This window comes from Camelus ferus, chromosome 13, assembly GCF_009834535.1.
Source record: "Camelus ferus isolate YT-003-E chromosome 13, BCGSAC_Cfer_1.0, whole genome shotgun sequence".
NCBI classification, from domain to species: domain Eukaryota; kingdom Metazoa; phylum Chordata; class Mammalia; order Artiodactyla; family Camelidae; genus Camelus; species Camelus ferus.
Window position 1 is genome coordinate 6,928,988 of NC_045708.1, and position 21,484 is coordinate 6,950,471.

General features: G+C 40.6%; 1 protein-coding gene across 6 annotated transcripts in view; it reads left to right on the forward strand.

Moving 5' to 3' along the window:
- Positions 1-21,484, forward strand: part of KIF1B (kinesin family member 1B) — a 135,355-nt gene that overhangs the window by 97,909 nt on the left and 15,962 nt on the right. For all 6 annotated transcript variants that reach the window (XM_032495156.1, XM_032495158.1, XM_032495159.1 and 3 more), the window contains 11 exons: positions 4,963-5,081; positions 6,023-6,108; positions 6,436-6,565; positions 6,732-6,894; positions 9,428-9,518; positions 11,197-11,315; positions 11,947-12,002; positions 14,055-14,163; positions 15,540-15,606; positions 16,311-16,395; positions 18,293-18,398. In XM_032495156.1, coding sequence (XP_032351047.1) covers positions 4,963-5,081; positions 6,023-6,108; positions 6,436-6,565; positions 6,732-6,894; positions 9,428-9,518; positions 11,197-11,315; positions 11,947-12,002; positions 14,055-14,163; positions 15,540-15,606; positions 16,311-16,395; positions 18,293-18,398 — 1,131 coding nt within the window. The remainder of the gene's footprint in view (positions 1-4,962; positions 5,082-6,022; positions 6,109-6,435; positions 6,566-6,731; positions 6,895-9,427; positions 9,519-11,196; positions 11,316-11,946; positions 12,003-14,054; positions 14,164-15,539; positions 15,607-16,310; positions 16,396-18,292; positions 18,399-21,484) is intronic.

Sequence of the window (21,484 nt, forward strand, 5' to 3'; positions counted from 1 at the left end):
TAAGTACCTGAACTGATACTCTTTCTGTAACTAGAATCATAATTATGCTGACTTTTATTACCTTTATGTTGACAGAATTTGTTTCCCTTTTTATGTAACGTCACAGAACTTTATGCTAATATGTCCTTTACATCTTCCCTTCTCTCATTCCTGTTCTCCTTCAGTCTGCTAGGTCAAGGTACAAGGACTCTCAAGAATGACGAGTAATTATAAAAATGCCAGTTTCAAAAACCTTGGAACTTTTATACAGCTCAAATAATTGATTTTGGGCCAAAGCCTATGTTCTAACAGTAGGACGAGGAGCTGTCTATTGACTGTGCAGTTGTGTAGTCACAGTGCCGATGCCCACACCACTGCCGTAGAATTCTAGAATTCTCTCATCTAGAAAGGGAGATCCACAGAAATCCTCTCTATTCTTCCACTTACGGAGTAGCCACTGCCATGGGCAGAAAGGGGATGCTCATCTTTAATTTGCACTCACACAGGTGTAATTAAAAACAGGGGTTCTTGTTTTGAATAGCTATTTTTAAGTATAAAAATACTCTACAAATTAAATATAGTTAGGAATCTAAACATGTTCTATTATAGTTAATACCCATCATGAATGTGGCTTTGAAAAATCAACCTAATATAAAGTTGAATGGCTTTACTTCTCTACCTCTGGTTTAACCCATTTTTCTGGAAAATCTTCCACTTCTACTTAGAGGACAAATCAGTTTCTCATGCACTTATATACACAGATGTTCAATCACTCACCAGATATTTACAGAGTGTATTTATTCAATAAATATACCAGGCCCTCTGCAGACAATGGCTAGCAAAACCAGACATCGTTCCTGCCCTCAGGGGTTTACAGTCTGGTGGGTGAAACAGACAGTCTCATAAACGTAAATCGTAGGAATGATGGAATCGTGTGTTACTGAGGTCATAAAACATTGGGGGGACCTGTCATTTGAGAGTGGTGTTTGGGATAAGACCTGAAGAAGTGAAATCAGAGGCAGGAGGTGGGTAGTAGAGTTCAGAGAGGAGCAGATGGGACGAGTGTGCGCGATGGCTCTTTAATGGCCTGGACATTAAAAGTGAGCAAGTCTGGCTGGAGGGCTGTTAGGACATGAAGGTGGTCTGTTTGTGTGCTGATTTTGGAAGTGAAATTATCCATTTGGTACCTTATGCCAAATTTGTAGTCTTTAAACTCTGTCACAGTACTTGATGTTTGAGAGTCTTCTTTGTAATCCTTTCTAGATTTTTCGTTTTTGAATTTTTGTACAACGTATTTTTACCCTTGTATTTTTTAGCATTGCCCTCCCCCACCTTTGGAGCAGACTGAAAGGGAAATAGACGTCATCTGATCTGATTCAGTGTTCACTTGCAATTATTTTTATTGTACTTTCATATTTCATTTATGCTCTTAAAGTTTTATTAACATTTGTTTTTCTTTAGTGTATTTTGTCTATTTACGGAATTGTTTTCATTACTTTGAGTTGAAACCCCAAGAATCCACTCCATGTTCCTTTTCTTTGTTTTAAAGTAGATTCAGAGCAGGAAAAGAAGCAGACATGCATACAGGCATACCTCGGAGATATTGCAGGTTCATTGCCAGATTGCTGCAATAAAAGCAAATATCACTATAAAGCAAGTCACCCAGGTTTTTCGTTGTTGTTGTTGTTTTTCCAAGTGCATATAAAAGTTATGTTTATATTACATTATGGTTTATTAAATGTGCGAAGCATTATGTCTGAAAAAACAGTGTACATGCCTTTAATTAAAAAATACTTCATTGCTTAAAAAAAATGCTGGCCATCATCTGCGCCTTCAGTGAATTGTAATCTTTTTGCTGGTGGAGGGTCTTGTCTTGATGTTGATGGCTGCTGAGTGATCAGGGCGTAAGTTGCTGATGGTTGGAGTGGCTGTGGCAGTTTCTTAAAATAAGACAGCAGTAAAGTTAGCCACATCGATTGATTCTTCTCACGGATGAATTCTCTGTAGCATGCAGTGCTGTTTGATAGCATTTTACCCAAAGTAGAACTTTCAAAATTGGAGTCAGTGCTCTCATACTCTGTTGCTGCCTTACCAGCTACATTAATGTAGTATTCTAAATCCTTTGTTGTCGTTTCAGCAGTCTTCCCAGCATCTTTACTGGGAGTAGGTTCCATCTCAAGGAACCACTTTCTTTGCTCATCCGTAAAAAGCAACTCTTCACCCATGAAAGTTTTGTTATGAGATTATAGCAATTCAGTCACATCTTCAGGCTCCACTTCTAATTCTAGCTCTCTTGCTATTTCTACCACATCTGCAGTTTCTTCCTCCACTGAAGTCTTGAATTCATCAAAGTCACCCATGAGGGTTGGAGTCAGCTTCTTCCAGACTCCTGGTAATATTGATATTTAGACCTCTTCCCATGAACCACAGATGTTCCTAATGACATCTAGAGTAGTGACTCCTTTCCAGAAGGTTCTCAATTTACTCTGCCCAGATCCATCAGAGGAGTCACTATCTCTGTCAGCTGTAGCCTTACAAAATGAATTTTTTAAATGGTAAGCCTTGAAAGTCAGATTTACTCTTTGATCAGAATGGGTGTTGTGTTAGTGGGCATGAAAATATTCATCTCCAGCAGAGCTCTTGGGTGACCAGGTGCATTGTCAGTGAACAGTAATATTTTTAAAGGAAAATCTTTTTTTTTTTTCTGAGCAGTAGGCTCAACAGTGGGTTTAAAATATTCAGTAAACCATGTTGTAAATAGATACATTGTTATCCAGGCTTTATTGTTTCATTTATAGAGCATAGGCAGAGTAGATCCAGCATAATTCTTAAGGGCCCTAGGATTTTCAAAATGGCAAATGAACATTGTCTCCTACTTAAAGTCACTGGCTGCGTTAGTTCCTAACAAGAGTGTCAGCCTTTCCTTTCATGCCTTGAAGCCAGACGCTGACCTTTCTCTGGCTATAAGAGTCCTAGAAGGCATCTTCTTCCAATAGAAGGCTGTTTTGTCTACATTGAAAATCTGTTGTTTAGAGTAGCCACCTTCATGAATTATCTAAGCTCTATCCTTCTGGATAATTTGCTGCACTCTCTACATCAGCACTTGCTTTCCCCCTTGCACTTTCATGTTATACAGGTGGCTTCTTTCCTTAAATCTCATGAACCAGCCTCTGCTAACTTCAAACTCTTCTTCTGCAGCTTCCTCACTTCTCTTGGCCTTCATAGATTGAAGAGACTTGGGGCCTTACTCTGGATTAGGCTTTGGCTTAAGGGAATATTGTGGTTGGTTTGATCTTCTGTCCAGACCACTAACACTTTCTCCATGTCTGCAATAAGGCTTTTTTGCTTTCTTAGATCATTTATGTATTCACTGGAGTAGCACTCTTAACTTTTTTCAAGAAATTTTCCTTTGCATTCACTACTTGGCTGTTCAGCACAACTTGGCTGTCCTAGCTTTTGGCCTATCTCTGCTTTCAATATATGTTTCTCACTAAGCTTATTCATTTCTAGCTTTTCGGTTAAGGTGAGAGATATGAGACTCTTCCTTTCACTTAAACACTTACAGGCCATTGTAGGATTATTAATTTGCCTAATTTCAGTATTTCTGTGTCTCAGGGAAGAGGGAGGCTGCAGGAGAGGGAGAGAGATGGGGGAAATGGCCTCTTGGTGAAGTTGTCAGAACACACAGCAGTATTTTTTGATTAAGTTCACTGTCTTGTATGGATGTGATTTGTGGTACTTCAAAACAGTTATAATGTAATATCACAGATCACCATAAAAATAATAATAACGAAAAAGTTTGAAGTATTATGAGAATTACCAAAATGTGACACAGAGACGTGTAATGAGCAGATGGTGTTGGAAAAGTGGCACCTTGCTGGGGACAGGATTGCCACAAACCAATTTGTAAAAAATGCAATGTCTGCATAAAAGCGCAAGAGAGCGAAGCACCATAAAACGAGGTATGCCTGTATGTGTCATGTTCAGTTAAGGTTGACTTCTTGATGCAAATGTTTGCTCTTTGTCCTGTCTGTGCTCAAAGATCAGCACATACCAAGTGGGAAGACAAGAGTAACAGTAGGAACTAGATTCTGTTTCCCATCCACTAATTGGAATGAACACCCAAGCTTTGTCATCACCAGTTTTTATTGCTTTAAAAAAAATCAATAGCTACAAAATAATGAAAGAAGGAAAAGAGAACTAGTGTGGTATAACTTTGCTAGTTCATTTGAAATAGAAAATGTTAGGTCTTACCTTGTGTATATGCATTTCTGAGTTATGTTTTGGACTCTAGGAGCAAAAGCAATCCTTTAGGGATCAGCTGTCTTCTTCTCCCTTGCCTTTTTTTTATCTTGATGCCCATCCAGAGTTCCCAAAAGTTCCTAACTCAGAAAGTTCTGGCTTTGTAGCCTCTCTGCATGTGTGTGTCAGTCACGGTGCCTGAAGATCATAGTCATTTCTTAGAGTAAAAATAAAGACCCATAATGTTGTGACATGAAGTCTGTTTAGAGTTATTAACTCTATCTCAGTCACATTTCTCTGACTTTTTTTTTTTTTTTTTTTTGTCTCCTGATTTCTGTTTTGTCTGTTGGGCAAAACAAAACCTTTTTGTAATTAGTTACGTTAAAAGGTCAGAGTTTAAGGGGCTCCCATTTCCCCATCCTTAGTAGTATTTATAGAGCAGTATCTTGAAAGTCTACTTCCAACTGTTACTCTTCTATGTACAGTAGTAATTTCTATAGGAAGTAATTTGGTATAAGTTGGTCTTCTCAAGTGCCTTACCGAGCATTTGCATTTGTTTATATATTATTTGTGCTGAAAAAGCCATTGGAGGCAGCCTGAGAGTACAGAACAGAGAGGCAACCTTAAGACAGGGCCCAGAAGCCAGCTCACAGTTTCATGAAGGTATTCTCGGTAAATCTGAAAGCCACCTTCTCTGTCTGTGGGATGCTCAGATGTTTGTCTCCTGGTTTCTGTCTCTAGGGCATTTGTTTACCTGAGCAACCTGCTGTACCCCGTGCCTCTGATTCACAGGGTGGCCATTGTCAGTGAGAAGGGTGAAGTGCGGGGATTTCTGCGTGTGGCTGTACAGGCCATTGCAGGTAGGTGACCCTTTTCTGAAATGAGAGCTGTGGATTCTTTGTCTAGAGACAAAGCAGGCCAGTTCAGTTACACACTACAGTACAAACTGTGGTGCGTTTGTCTGTCTTGAAGAAAGCCTTTGTGCTTCCTTTCTAGCTGTTGTTCCCAAGTATCATAAACAGATTCTGTTTGGCTCAAGCTACTGCTCTTTTGAAATGATGGGGTAAAAGGATTTCCTTTAACATGAGGAACAACTCTTAGACTAACTTTATAAAAGTCATTTGCACTTTAAATAATGTATCATAACTGCTTCAGAAGATGTTTTCTTGCCTGATTTTCTCTCAGGATGCTTCTGCTAGACATTTCTTTTCTTTGGCTGCTGTTTTGTAATGTATGGGTCAAGATTTTGATCCTTTACAGTTTTCCATGATCCAGCCTACATTCTGAGGAAAGATTGTGGCTGTTCCCTGTAACTTTTCTGTTTTAATTTCCAAACGCTACGCTATATTTAGTGACCTTTCAGCTTTTCCTCATGGAAATGAGTGACAGTCACCAATGTTGAGTTTATGGGGGTCTCCACAAGTACAATCTAATATTTTCAAATATTTGTTGAGTATTATTGAATATAATCTTGCCAAGTAAAGGGCTCAGTATTTCTAATTAAGACATTTGAACAATATCAAGAATAAAACTGATTCTTTGGTAACTAATTTTATTTGAGCTAAGGAGGTTGGTAAATTTGCTTGAAGAGTTGGAAGCAGCCTGTTTGATTTTACTGCTTTGGTCTCATTCTCTCTTTCTTATGCAAAAGACTTGTTCTTTAGTGTCTCCTCTTGTATTAATTTTGAGAACCTTAAGGCTCCTCTAATTTGCTGTTTATTTTGCAATCCAGTAAGAGACAGTCCGCCTTGGTCCCACATTTGGTCTCATTCCGTTCTTGCTTATTTCCTTTTCTACTTAGGGGATGAAGAAGCTCCTGATTATGGCTCTGGAATCCGACAGTCAGGAACAGCTAAAATATCTTTTGATAATGAGTGCTTTAATCAGGTGAGAAACTTTCCAGGAAGAGGATAACCTTGTGGAAGGAGAAAGAAATAGACAGGCTTATAAGAAGAACACTCAGCACTGGGGAGCGGTTCCACCTAGAACTAAACACAGGCTTGTTTAGGAGACTCTGGGACATAGCTAACGATTACTGAGGTGAGGGTAAAGGCCCTGCACTTGTATTGTATTGCATCGCCTTTTCTCAGGCAGCTCTTAGTCCACATAATTTTTCAGTCACTGTTATTTTTGGGGCAAATAAACATAGGGAAACTGGGGGAAAATATGTTGTCTTACTATTTTATTATTTACTTTCTCTTGCCTTGTTTTCAGAGTGACTTTTCTTCGGTTGCAATGACTCGTTCTGGTTTATCCTTGGAGGAGCTGAGGATTGTGGAAGGGCAGGGTCAGAGTTCTGAGGTCATCACTCCTCCAGAAGAAATCAATCGAATGAATGACTTGGGTGTGTAATCAGAGTTCATTATGATTGAGGATGTTTTTAAAGAGGGGAAAGGACCGTTTTCAAGGGAGACAGTTGCTTTTATCAACTAGGAAAGACATTCTCTCCTCTTTGAAAGGTGCTTTGTGCATTATTTGAACCATATCTGTGTTCATTTGACCCCCTTTAGATTTGAAGTCAAGTACTTTGTTGGATGGTAAGATGGTAATGGAAGGATTTTCTGAAGAGATTGGCAACCACCTGAAACTGGGCAGTGCCTTCACTTTCCGTGTAACAGTGTTGCAGGCCAGTGGGATCCTCCCAGAGTATGCAGACATCTTCTGTCAGTTCAAGTAAGCTGTCCCTGTGCTCTGCCTCCCTACCTGTTCACCCAGATGGTGTCTTTTGTGCACTGGAGAGTGCTCTTACCCTTGGAGATGGTACCCTCTCAAGAGAGAAGCAACTACCAATCACTGAAACAGAACGCTTCCTTCAGTCCGGATGGGAGTGAGACCTGGAAACCTGCAGTGGAATGAAACAGTTCGTTGTGGGAAGGAGTGTGGCCACACGTCTTGCTAGAAGGTTCTGTTGTAGACTGTCCTCATCTGCCAGGAGTTTAGGACCTGATCCAGATAAGCCTAATTTGTTAGTCTTTTTATGTTCCTCGTGCTGAAATGTCTTATTAATAAACAAGTCTGAAAGCAATGAATTATCTAGCTGCCAATTATGCCTATTTAATACTTGGAAAAGGGAAATTTTAAGTCATTTAAAGAACAGAATTCTATATCAACTGAAAAAAAGCTAGTAAGTATTAAAGATGAGACAGGTTTCCTTTCTCATCCACTAATAAGCATTTTCTGTCCTGTAACCCTCTGGAAGTCTATGCTATAGGCACTTTCCTCTCAAGACCTCTAAAAACATTTTTCGTGGAGAGTCTTAATACTTCCAAACATCAGTGTATCTTTTCAGTACTTGGAACAGGCTGCAGTGGGAGAGAATGAAGTCTGAGCTACCCGACTCCTAAAGCCCAAGGTTTGCCGCTGGTGCCACCAAAAGGCTGCTTTAGATTTCTGCCATTCCTTTCCCCTCAGGAGCATCTTGGCCTCCAGGGTCCTAATGCAGTTTCTGAAGCATGGCTTTTTATATAAATTTTAGCCAGGTCCTAAGTTAAGTGTGATTATTACATACTAAGCCACTACTGTCATTTGTTATAAGTCATAATTGTTGAAATATTATCCATCCAGTGTTGACTTTGCCCATTTAATGTGTTTTCACTAACGGCCTCTGTCAGTAACTGATGTGCTTTATAGAAAAGATCTGAAGTGGCAATAGTGGTATGTGACTTTTGTCCTGAAATCTCCTAAGAAGAGAGTAGCATCTCCACCTGGCATTAGCTCTGGTTGAAAGAGCATGTTGACTCACTTCAAAAGAAGACTCAAATTCTTCTTGGGTTTTTATAAATTCTCATCTGGCCTGCAAAGGGAAAATACAGCTGTAGAGCAGTGTGAATGATTTCATGCATCACCAGTGTGGAATCCCAGGATATTTGTACCTGCTCCAAGCAAAGCACTGGAGGAGTGTAGATCAGAGATCAGCTGATGCCCCTGGGGCCTCTGGCAGGTACCCTGTGTGGTCTGGAGAGGAAAAAACTGGGAGGGAAAAAAAGGGAGTAAAGTAAGAGAAGGAGAGTGAGAGAGGTAAGGAGAAAATGAGAAGAAAGAGAATAGAAAAGGGTACACGTAGTGTGGAGTGCTGCAGTACCGCAGCAGGGTGCGGCATCAGGGATGCAGGTGCCTGGCAAATGCAGCACTGTCCTCAGACTCGGTGAATTACAGTCGGCCCCTGAATAACTCAGGACTTGGTACTGACCTTCCCGCACAGTAAAAAATCCAAGTATGTATCTGAGATTCCTTCGTGTCTAAGATTCCACATCCAAGGATTCAACCACCTGTGGATGGTGCAGTACTGTAGTATTTACTATTGAAAAAAATCCATGTATACTTGGGCCCACACAGTTCCAGCCTATGTTGTTCAAGGACAGCTATAATTTGGAAGACCAGGAGTTCATAATCCTGGTCTTTCTCCCCTCTATTCAAAGTGTTCTCTTTTTTCCCTTTTTTCTTGTGGGAGTGTGGGATGTCCTTCTGGTGGATATTTCTTTCTGGCAGTAAATATTTGAATTGAGTATTCTGTAATTCTCTACTTCTATTTCAGGCTTATCATAGGGAGACAGAACAATAAATTCTCACTACTTGTAAGAATAAATAAACATAGCCCACTGACTCAACAAATATTTCAGAAGTATTTTTTAATTTCGAGCCCTGTGGGAGACACTCAGTGTCTTTTGGAGAGACAGGCGTATGAATGCATTATTACAAACAATAATGTCATTGCTATTGAAGGAAAACAAGTCCCTAGAGCTGTGGGAACACAACTGTTTAGGTGAGTCAGGGAAGTCTTTCTGGAAGAAGTGACGTTTGAGTCTACTCTTAGCTGGTCTTAGAGAGACTCCCAGGCAAGTGTGTCACCCACAGGCTTTAGGACTACCTTACAGAAGCTTGAATCTGCCAGAACTTTTCTGTACAACATGATTACATAATTTATATTTTTGGTAAAAAACTTCTGCAAAGGAACAAGAGTTCACTGAATTCAGTCTTCATACATTCACATAGCTAAGTGATCAGGGTCAGTTGATTTTTCAGTCATTTTTGAAATAAAATCTAAAATGCTGTCTGAGTGATACGGAAAACATTGTTTACAAAGAAATGTAAAGAACTTGACTCAGTTAAAGACTGCTAATAAGGTGCTCCTTTCTGTAAGATCCAAGCTAATCCTGATGAAACCATTTAATGCAAAATTCTTGTGGGGTTTTTTTTTCCTATGAAGCTTTTTGCATCGCCATGATGAAGCGTTCTCCACTGAACCCCTCAAAAACAATGGCAGAGGAAGTCCTCTGGGCTTTTATCACGTGCAGAATGTAAGTGACATGGACATTTTTGCCAAATGTATTGTGGGTTTGTGGTTTGTGGTACCTTGAAGCAGCTGGTGTGAGGCGGTCGTCAGGTGTGGGCTCCCTTTGGCTTTCTCAGCCAAAGAAGGATGATAATCTGAGTTGCCGCGTAGGGGAGCTCTGTGAGCTCATCCCCTGTGCACGCAGCAGCCAGCATCTCTGAATTACAGTGGGCCCTGTGAGCAGCCTAGGGGTTGGTCAGCCAATAAATTCTTTTGTCAATTTGAATGTAGTGAGTTGTTTTTAGTGTTTCCTTCCTAGAAGAATAAGCATGTTTAGTGTGAGTTTTGTTAAGATACTTAACGTTGTTCAGTTGCAAATAATGTAGGAACTATGAAATACCTTTTGTAGCTAAATTAAGATTCAAAATCTGTTTTCCTTGCAGCTGATACTATGATTAATACTTTAATGCCCCTTACAACTCTGTCATGTGGAGTAAGAGAACAGACCTCCTATCTCTTCTAGGAAGGTTGACTCAAACTCTCTTCAAAAGTCATCATCTTCATCACAATAGCTAGCATTCAAGAGCTTATTTTGTGTTAGTCATTGGTATAAGTGTTGTTTTGTATCTTAATTTATTTAATCCTCACTTTTGTGCCATACACTATCATAATCCTCATTTTACTGGTGAGATAGCTGAGACACAGAGCAGTTAGTCACTCATCAAGGTTACAAAGCTAGGAAGAGGCAGAGATGGGGTTGGAACCCAGGATAGTGTGGCTCTAGCATCTAGGACCTTCACTTCTACATGAAACAGTCTTGTTCTCTTGTTAACTGTATCCACGCTCTAAAATATGAGAGGAAAGGACAGCTCCAAAAATGGAACAAGCAAACACAAAACACACTATTTTTTCATGTTTAATTGTATAAATGTGAGCATGCATGTATATGATAAATATTGATCCCTACTGTGCACAAGGACTGTGCCTGATGTCACTGGGAAGGGTACAGATGAATCTCAGAGGATTATGCCTCCAAGGAGCTTAGAATTATGAATAAAATGTGTATTTAAACAGTAGTAGTACAAGATATAGAAACATTAGAAGGGTATCCATTAAATACAGTGGGAGTGGAGAGACGGGAGAGTTGTTTCCATTAATGGGAAGAGACTTTAAGTTACTTTCTTTGTTGGGGGGTGGGGTGGATGGTTGGGTAGAGAAAGGAGGTGGGGGAACTTCCTGAAGGATGTAGCGTGAATAAGAGAAGGTGAGTCAGGCTTGGCACTGTGTCTGCACATAGTGAACAGTCATGGTTTTCTTAATTGAATTAGCCCTTTGGAGTATAGGGATGATAGAGGTACAGAGATAGGGAAAGGCCTCCCGGCCAGGGCTGCAGCCTCAGGCACAGCAGAGGAGAGAGCAGGCGAAGGGAGCACAGGTGTTTAATTGAGTCCAAACATTAAGTGTGTAAAGAGCAGCTGAGAAACCACAGGTCAGTCAGGGCAGGTGATGGGAGGGTCTTGGTAAAGGTACTGTAGAGTGAAGACCAGAGAGGATCCCCTATCTTTTGGTGTGAGAGGCCTGCATAGTAAAATATCCAGCACATACGGGGTATTCAAAAGTGCTAAAGTGCTGTTTGCAGCAAAAATGTGTCTTTTCCTGTAATAAACCCTTCCCCAGTCTAACTTGGCTTTATTCCATATTAGATTGCAGTGGAGGTTACGGAATCATTTGTGGAATATATCAAAACCAAGCCTATCGTGTTTGAAGTCTTTGGACATTATCAGCAGCACCCACTTCACTTGCAAGGACAGGACCTTAGCAGGTTCGGACCACAAGGTTTTTGTGTTGATGCTGTTGTTGTTATTCTTACTTGCTGGGAAGGAAGAAGTCTTCTGAGGGACTAAGATAGCTAAATGAGAGTTTTATATATTACTCTATGTTTCCTTTTTAGAAACATCACTATCTCTTTTGTAAGGCTCCTAATCACTAATTGTAGTTAGGGCAAACTAAATTTTGGCCAAGTGACCTTGAATACCATCTTTTTGTAGGAAGAGACTTTGAATAGGATAGAAAGTTGAGGTGATAGGGATGTAACATGAAAATTGGTATAATTGCTCCTAATCACCCAGAACTTTTTGAAGCATAAAGTCCCTAAAGTGTGTGTGTCTAAGTAGAGACATCAGAATTGGTGAGGAGAGCAATGATGGGGACTTCAGTGATGGCAGAGTGTCTGTTAATAGAAAAAATTTTAACTTATTAGCTATGACTTACAAGAGGATTTTTATTAAGATGTCTTAACCTCGGTTTTACTGTGTGGGGTTATGTCTGGTATTTGATGGTGTGCTAGAGTTGAAAGTACTGATGATCCGTTTCTAAAGGGGATTTAAACATGCAATTAATATCATCATGGGACTCTTTTTAGTTTTGAAAATACTTGTTGTCTTCCTTTGCAGCCCACCTCAGCCATCTCGACGATTCTTCCCGCCACCCATGCCACTCTCCAAGCCAGGTGAGCACTAGCTGTGTTCTTTGTATGATGTACATCTCTTACTCTGAGTGACTTTACAGATAAAAAAAAGTCATATTCAAATTCCTGCTCCACTTTCGTGTATCCTTATGTGTTCCTGTATCTGGCAGGAACTAGAATTCTTGTTGCCTGATTTAAAATAAGAAGTAAGGAGCAGTAGGGCTCTATCCCTGCCAGTACTCTGGTCTTCTTACTGCAGATTGTGATCAGCTCCCTAGCCTTAAGTCTCTTTGTGTGTAACTCCCTGTAACTGTCAGGAAACTGGGCGTATCTTTGCATATTACATTTATTCTGCATGTTCATTTATCTTGTTTTATTTTTCTTTGTTTATTTTCATCCTTTTTCCTCACTGCCCACTTGCCACATTCCCACCCTGCCCTGTGCTCATTCTGTGTTCCTCACCTCCATCCTGCCTTCAGACCATGAGAGAAAGATTGAACTGATTCGATTTCTCGTATCTGACTATGTGAATGTGCATGTGTTGGACACATTTTCTGAGCATGCCAGTGTGTTCGCATCCTCCGCCATTGCCACCTTCCAGGATGGGGCTGACCCATTGCCGCCTTTTCTCTTGCTGCCAATTCCCAGCTGCCAGAGTGAGAGGGTACCTAAACGAGATGGTTAGTAGCTAAATTAGCCCTGCCTTAGATGTAGAACCATCCTCAGGGGCTTGTCCTAAAGTTTGGCTCTCTGTGTATGAAACACTGACGTTTCTGTTTGCTACTTGACCTGAGTGTAGAGTTTAGAACACTGTCAAGATCGTATCACATTTCCTTCAGACCACGTTTTAGGAAGCACCTTCTCTACTTAAGCCCCTTTCTCATCACTCAGCAGTGAAGGGCGTGCTCCTTATATTTGTTTGTTTGGATTCTTTGTAGTTGTATTTTTAATTCTAACGATGTAGGTGGCTTTTTTTTTTTTTTAATGCTTCTGGTTTTGCTTTCTGACCCTCAGATGCTCACCAGAACCAGTAACCCTTTTACCTTCTTGACTACCATCATTGCCAGCTCTCCTGGAGTTCAGCTAGGGTGAATAAAGCTGATAGGCTGTGCATCTGACTAGGGCTGTATGAGTCATGAAGCCTCTTAGACACATTGTGTCAGTGGATCTGCACAGTTACCTTTTTGAGACAGCAGGCCAAATATTTTATGATCTCCATTTTACAGATGAGGATTGTACAGACTCCCAGAGGTTAAGTGACTCAACCAGAGTTTCATAGCTAGTTAGCAGTTGAGCTGGTATTTAGATCCCAAGTCACTGGACTCTCATGCCAGGACTCCCAGAGTCATAGCAGAGAACACTCTGTATTGTCAAGATTTCAGGATTTCTAAGTAGTGTTTCAAAATGCCTACCACGTAGAATCTGAAATTCTTGGAAATAGTGAGGTTTTTGGCTGATGTATTTCATCAGTATAGATGAGAACATGGAATTTACATCTGAAGAAAATGGGTAACATGAGTTCATTTACAGAATTCTGCATTTACAGATTAGAATCCGTCTCCCAGCAGACGGATTCCCACCCCTAGAGAATGTGATTTAATTGACCTTCGCTGTGGCCTGGGCTTTGCCATCTTTAAGATCCCCAGGTGACTCTTATGTGCAGGGAGGCTCAGGACCTGCTGAGCTGGAGGACAGGCCTTGCCTTCCCCACAACCAGCTTTGATGCTACCCTGTGATGTGCAAGGCTCTCCCCTCATCTCTCCCCCATTGTTACCGTGCTCTGCGTGGGAGAATCTAAAGAAAGTTTTTTAATGGTTCTGTGAGCCATTCGTGTCTGCACAAAACCTGTTTTCTCATTGTTGGGTACAGTTTTTTTGAGAGGGAGAAAGACACTGACTCCTTTTTCCTTGTTCTCTGAAGTTAGAGGTACTTATGTAGGTGATGGTGAAGTTTCTCTGGGTCTTCTGCACTGAAATTATCCCGATTCTTGCTGCCTTTCCCAAATGTGTCCTTGAAGACTAACATTAGAAAAGCTTATGCCTTTGCTGAGTAGATTTGAACCAGATCTTAACATTTTCTAAAAACTTTTGAAAGTTCCAGCTACCAAGTTAAATACCATGAGCAAAACCAGCCTCGGCCAGAGCATGAGCAAGTACGATCTTCTGGTTTGGTTTGAAATTAGTGAATTGGAGCCTACAGGAGAGTAAGTCCAACTTTCTACATTTTAAAATAAGGCAGTTTTTCAAAATTAGAAAATGTAATTTTGAGTCTCTCTTATCTTCAGGTTCACGAATCTTTGTCACATTCCAGTTTTGAATTGAATTTGGGGGGACTTTGTATTATTCTTTGAGTCGGGTGTCTGTCAGAACTAACTATCTAGTATAATAATTTGCCTTCTTGTTAGCAACAGCAAGCTCATGGAGACTGGCACTTTGTTATGAGGGAAGACAACCTGCATAGTGGGTTTTATCAGCAGCAAAGCAAAGGGAGTCAGAAGCATATTTATTGCACACATGGCCGAAGACTTAACGTTAGTATCTCGGGTTTACGGGACAGGATATTCTGTAGACCAGGGTTTCTCAACCTCTGCACTGTCTAAGGCCAGATAATTCCCTGTTGTGGGGGCTGTACTGTGCATTGTAGGGTTTTTAGCAGCATCCCTGGCCTCTCCCCATAAGATGCCAGTAGCACCTCCCCTCCTGTTGTGACAACCAAAAATGTCTTCAGATATTGCCAGATGTCCCCTAGGGGGCAGAATCACCCCCTAGGCCCACCGACCCAGATCAGAATGGTCAGCATCAGCTTATTTTCTTTGTATGAGCTGTAGTTAGACTAATTACTAATGTACTTACTGTCTATAGTTGTCTCTCAGTTCTTTTGAAAAATACAAATAAAGGCAACCTCTCTCCTGAAACAGAGGCAAGGGGCTATATCAGTGAATGTAAAGGGTAGGGGATAAACGTTATCTGAGAGATTCTCTGCTTATGATGCTGAGTACCACCATCATGATCACCTCCCTGAAACATTTATTGAGTCCTACTATGTGTGAGGTTTGGCTCTATCAATCCTGTATGTAGTTGTCAGTAGTGGCATTGCTTACGGAATTTGACTTTCCATAGACAGATCTATAATGTGATTATAACTTGCATTATGACGGAGAAGTAGTTACAGTAATGGTTTCTAGTGAGTTAATTGCTTTTTGATTCTCAAAAAGATGATGTAGAATCTGAAATTATCCCTTTCTTATCTCCTGACACTGTGCCATTGCAGTAATACATTATTTATGGAATATTTGTTAGACAGGGAGCTGGGATGGAGCCAAAAGATGTTACTGCCCTGTGAACACTTCAGTCTAGTCAGGATGATGAGACAGAGATATGTAGAGAGGTTTACTAAATGCAGATGCAAATGACTGCATGATTAAAGGCCCAAATGGTGAGAAAGACATGGGATTAGAGTTTAGAAAAACAGAGACCATGGAGAGCTAGAGCATCCAGGGAGGGAGGACCTTGCAGATGAAGTCGCAGTTAGCACAAGTGTTCTGTCTAACTTCCCTCTTTTGCATTTCTGTTTTTGTAGGTACATCCCAGCTGTGGTTGACCATACAGCAGGCTTACCCTGCCAGGGGACATTTTTGCTTCACCAGGTACTAATGAGGGAGCAAAATAGGGCCTAGGAAGGAGAACCAAAAAAGAGTTAGAATAAGAAACATAACTCTGTTTCCTTGCTTTTAATCTCCATTTCAAGGACATTTGGAAGTTGCCAGACATTGCCCTGTCTTTGTTTTGTTTTTATGTTTGTTTTTAAATGTTTCTTTCTCAAACCTTGGCTTATATATACCCTTGCTTTTATATATACATGTGTTTTAAAAGAGCTTTTTTGAAAAGAGTCTGTTTCATTCAGTTACTATAATTTGTGCAGCTCCCATATCATTTTACACAGTCTTCACTTTGTGATGTTTGGAAACTGTGCTTTCACAGCCAAAAGTTCTTAATAGGGATAGAGGATGAAGATTTCCGAGGACTAAAGATCTGGCCATGAAATGTAGGTCCCTCTTTGGCAAATCAAAAGTAGATTTCATCAGTGCTCAAAAAATGCTTATGACCCAGGTGGGCATACTATGGGATGTACAGCCTGGGCATCTGTTCCTAAGGCAGTATCAGAACCTGGCTCCTCCTTAGTCCCTGACCTATGTCCCTTTGTTCAGAAAAACAAATGTGGACAGCATTGCCTCTCTCTGTCCATGCCTCTCCTTCCTGCCCACCCCTACACCATATGATCCAGAAAACAACAAACAAGAGGAAATAAGAGATTGTCCTAACTAAATTGCAACCCTGCTCCGTTACCTAGGGCATCCAGAGAAGGATCACAGTGACCATTATCCATGAGAAGGGGAGTGAACTCCATTGGAAGGATGTTCGTGAGCTGGTGGTAGGTGAGTACATTCCATCTGTTGAGGATGTGGCCGGGCCTTTTTAGAGATGAGGCTTTTCCCTGTTTGGAGCACAGGGAGAGTGTGGAAGACTGCGCCTGGAACGTGGCTGTGCAGAATAGAGAGGCCTTGAGTTTGAAACTATTCGTGTTTCCCAGATCCCACCAAAGGTTACCTTGCCTGCCATTATTTTCCTCAATTACCACGGGAGGTTCTGTGCTAGAGGCTGTGAGAGAGCAAAGGGAAGTCCCTGCTCCCCATGAGCGTGTAGCCTAGTTGAGGAGACGGTGTGTGTGTACGTACAAAGCCGTTTGAGGAGTAAGTTCCAAATGAGAACAACTGAAAAAGACTTGCACTAAGAATGTTGACAAAAAGGACCCAGGAGTCCTGGGGTAGCTTTGTGGGAGGAGATTCGAGAGAAATTAGAGGGTTTTGTTTGTTTTTCACACACGCAAACATTTGGAGTTAGCGAGTCAGGAATGTCTAATGTGAAAATGGTGGAAACCTATGGCCAGAGTGAAGCAGTCAAACTAAGGCACAGTGAGAGGGAAAAATTGGCCAAACAGTACAGGCTTCAGAATGATGGTCTAAGGCAGGGGTCTGAACCTGTTTTTGCCATGGACCTCTTTGGCAGTGGAGAAGCCTCAAAATTATGTTTTTAAATGTAGAAAATAAAGTACTTAACTTAGGATTACAAAGGGAACTAATAATATTGAAACACAGTTGTTAAAATACTAAACAAATGTGTAACAAACTGTGCATTAAGTAAGCAGCGGGTCTAATTTCTACCATTTCAAAGTGGTGATGTGTGTCAAGATATTTCACATTAGTGTGATATGGAAACATTTGTGGTTTCTACTGGGGGCAGAGTCACAGGTACTGCTGATTCTCCTGTGGTTTGTGCCCTCCCCTCGTAGTTGAAGGAAAAGCCAAATTTCAGTTAGAGGTTCCTGAAGATAAAGTTGTAAATTTTTTCTCCATCCAATTCAGACCTCCTGAATTCTATCCATAAACCCCTTGGGTATCTCTGGACCCGATTCAGAACCCCTGGAAGGAAGATCATATTTTCTCCTATCCAGGGCAGCGGTTTCCAGGCTTTTCAAAATTAATTTTTACACAAAGCAGAAAAGATGGTTTCTGATTAGAAAGGGTAGAGTATGATGCAGAGGCAGCAGTTACCGAGGCTTCTCTATAACCCTATGATTTATTTTTTAAAACAAACATGAAATGTGGGTGTTTTTCTGAATGCTCTAAAAATATTAGTTTATTTAATATAACATAACATGACAAACACATGATTGTAAAAATTTCATAAGGCAAGAATTAATATTCCAGCTTCACAGGTGAGGAAACTGAGGCTCAGAGAGGTTGAGCGTATGCCCAGTTCTCACAGATAGCTGGTGTTGCAGCTGAGATTTAAAACCAGGCAGTCCAGAAGCTGTTTTTAATCTCTTTGCAATGCTGCACCCTTTAGTGTTAATCTGAAAACAGAACTGTAAGATTTTGAACAAGAAAGTGGTGTCATGAAGGCAGTGGCTTAAGAAGTTTATATAAGGTGAATGTAGAATGGATTGGAAAGGGGGCGATGTGAGAGCAGCTAGGAGACCGGTTAAATGGCTGTTACAGTGTCTCAGATCCGGAGGGGATGACCTTCATGAGCAGGGCAGTGATGTTGGAAATAAAAGTTGAGATGGATATGAGAAACTCTTTGAACAAAGAGTAAGTTTTCACAGCTGACTAGACATGGGATGTGAAGGGGAGACAGGAAGAAGAATGGGAGACGGACCATTCTACAGCACCTGAAGTTACACAAAGATTTAAAAGCCTCTTTTTGGCTTACTGAATTACTGTTTTGTTTTTTAGTGTATCTTTGTTCTGGTTTCTTTATTCTTTCTTTTAGGCCGAATCAGGAATAAGGCTGAGGTGGATGAAGCTGCAATTGATGCCATCCTCTCCCTAAATATTATCTCTGCCAAGTACCTGAAGTCGTCCCACAACTCTAGCAGGTGGGGCGCCCTGAGTGTGAGACGTCAGCCCCATGGGGGCCGATTGCTTGATGCACTGTTAGATTCCTTGTTCATTAATGACTCCTATTCAGATGGAGAAAAAAACCCTTTTCACTTCAAAATTCCCTACTTCCTTCCCTGCCCACCCTGCTCTTCCAAGATAAATACATAAGTCATCAGAGCACCTCGCATGTGATGTACCCTCAGAGAACAGAAATGTTCTGTCCTGTGCGGAGTTTGAGTAGATATAGCACAGTGACAGGGAAAAAGCAGGAGCTGAAAATTCAGCATGCTACCCGTGGGCTTAAAAGTATAGATTAATCCTGGCTAAGACCAGATGTTTTCCTGTGAAGTGGTTGCTGTGGAAGACCTCTCACCTCTCGGTCTTGGGTGTCATGGAAACATGCCCTCCAGTGTATAGTGAACCCTCTTGTGTTCGTCTCTGCTGCTGCCAGTATCAGCTCAGGGAATCTCAGTATTTGCTTTTCATTTTTGTTTATTCATAATGGCAATAAATTATTATAAAGTCTTCTGACCAAGATTGGCTGCCATAAATAATAAATTTTATTTTTAATTTTGGATTAGCTTCCCTTAAAATTCCATTTTATAATCAAGTGATGACAGACAGTGCATAAAGTACTTAGTCATTCTGCTTTCCCAGATCAGACTGGAAATAAATCTGCTGGGGCCCTCTTAACCTCTCCAGGAAAGGAGTCCTGTCACTGTGCACAGAGACTCCATTTCTTTACAGAGTGAAGTCTGGAAAACAGGAGTGACCGTGTGTTCTGGTGTGGGCTCAGAACACTGTCTGTCTGCTCCTGAAAAACTTGATCACAACTTGTGACAAGAGGGAGAGGAAAAACTAGACAATATGCAGAAACAGAATTAAAAGTTTGGGCTAGGATTAATTTCTTTACATTGTTTCCTTATGTTATAGTTTTGCATAAGAATGAGGAAAAAGGAAGAATGTCTGTTTGCTTTTTGCCTGTAAGAGGAGCTGGCAGGGGCTGTGGACAGACAGGAAAGGAGGGTGAAAGGGTATGTGTCTGCGGAGGGGGAGGGGCAGAGATAAAGATTTCCCGGGCAGAATCTTGAACAATACCATCACTCTGAAGTCAGCGTTAACCCCACATAGCATTCTCTCCTCTGCTGGGATTCACTACGTTTTCTTTGCAACAATGAGAAATCTATCTTAAATTCCCCTGGGGTACTTAGCAAAATACACAGGGAATAATGGTGTTTGGTTGAAATGCTCATTGTGCTAAATTTGCTAAAACTAGTTAGTGTGATCTTCAGAAGCCTTTGATTGATGCCCAGCAGCAGGTCAGATGCTGTGGAAGATGGATTCGGCTTTGTTAGAAGCGGCTCATCTTTCACAATTGAAGCTTAGAGTTAATTAATGAAAAAAGTTGCTAAAGTCAAGAATAATAAAAAGGTACACACTTTATAAACACTTTTGTTTTAATTTACGCTATATGAATGCACATTAACTTGTCAAGCTCTTGCTGTAGGGCCAAGAAGGCCTTTTCTTTAATTGTAGGCTTACTAGGTTTCTAATTGTCTTTCTTGTAAAACCACGCCCATAATTCATCATTTGTGATTTTCAGTTTGGTGGAACTAGGATGAAGAAGATCTAAGTGCACAATCCTTTAAACTTTTTATCATGTATCATTAAAATTTTATTATTTCCCCCTTTCTTTTACATTGATCTCACCCATACTTAATTTAACAGCTGTTTGTAAACAGCTCACCATAATCAGATCTTTTAAAAACATTCAACGTAGTTTTCACACTTAGTTTTGTTTCACACTAAACAAAAATTCTTTTTGCCCTCATGTTTCATTGATTTATCTAAAGTTTAATTAAATTAATAATTATAATAACAAATACAGCTGCATAAATAGGTTTGGGACCAAATCCTACTGACACTTGAGAAGCACGAAACTCAGCTCTTTGTAGCAAATTGTCTGGGTGTTTGAGCATCCCATTACTTTAGAATAATGTTCAATGACAAGTGGAATCAATCTTCATGTTTTCGGGCTGTGGAGAGCATAAGTTGATGTGGTAAGTGGCTAAATGGAATTTGCTTAAGAGAGCTTTTGTTCTTTTTGCCTAAGATTTAATGGTTAAAGTTGAATTCACAGAACTCCTGTGTGTTCTGTAAGTGTATTAGAGGGCTCTTCTGATACACTGACAGTGGAGTGTAACTGACAAGGGCCGTGACTTCCTTTTTCCCCAGCCCTACGTTTATGTTACCTAATTGGCTTGATTTTCCCTTAACTCCCCAGCAACTTCCTGCCGTTTCTGATACTAAGTCACCTCCTACAGGGTTGTTAGTAGAGGTGATCTTCATATTCCCTTCTCTGCCCAGCATTTTCCTCAACTGAATGTGTCAGGGGAGGGACCCATGTCATTGTAAGCCCTCTATCAGATTGTCCCATGGAGTTCTCTGCTAATTGTCCACTTGAATTCACTTTGCTTATTAGCAAATTTGTGCTTTTTATATATTTTTTCCCTTCTCTTTCTCTCTCTCTTTTTTCCTTTTCTTTTGCTGCACTAACAAAAACCTTTTCTGTGTTTTTGCAGGCTCTTTCTTGATAAGGATATTCCTAGGTATTTTCTGTTTGCTTTTTTGCACATAAAGATTAAGATTCTAGTTTATCAGAATGCTTTATGTCTTATGTTGCTTCGACTGCTATTTTAATTTAGTAGTTTTCCCCCATGCAAACCTGTGCCCACCTAGAATAGAGGAAGACCTTATTCTGCACCCCTGTGCCCTAAGGCTTTCTGACACGTGTGTAGTCTCACATACAGCTTCTTAAGTAATTTGTAGAGTTCTTAATTATTTTGTCATTCCATTTATTAAACTCGCCCATTTTGGTCTTACGCCCCTTCAGGTTTTCCTCTTCCACATTACAGAACAGAATATTACCCACTCATTTCATACGGAATCTCAGGCTTTGCATAATTGTTCACTTTTTTCTTTGTTTTGTCCTGTGCAGTAGTAAAGACCAATTTGGGTTGTTTGGGTAGCTAAGTTTGAGAAATATTTGGGTTTTGTTGTTTTTTTTTTTCTCTTTCTCCTT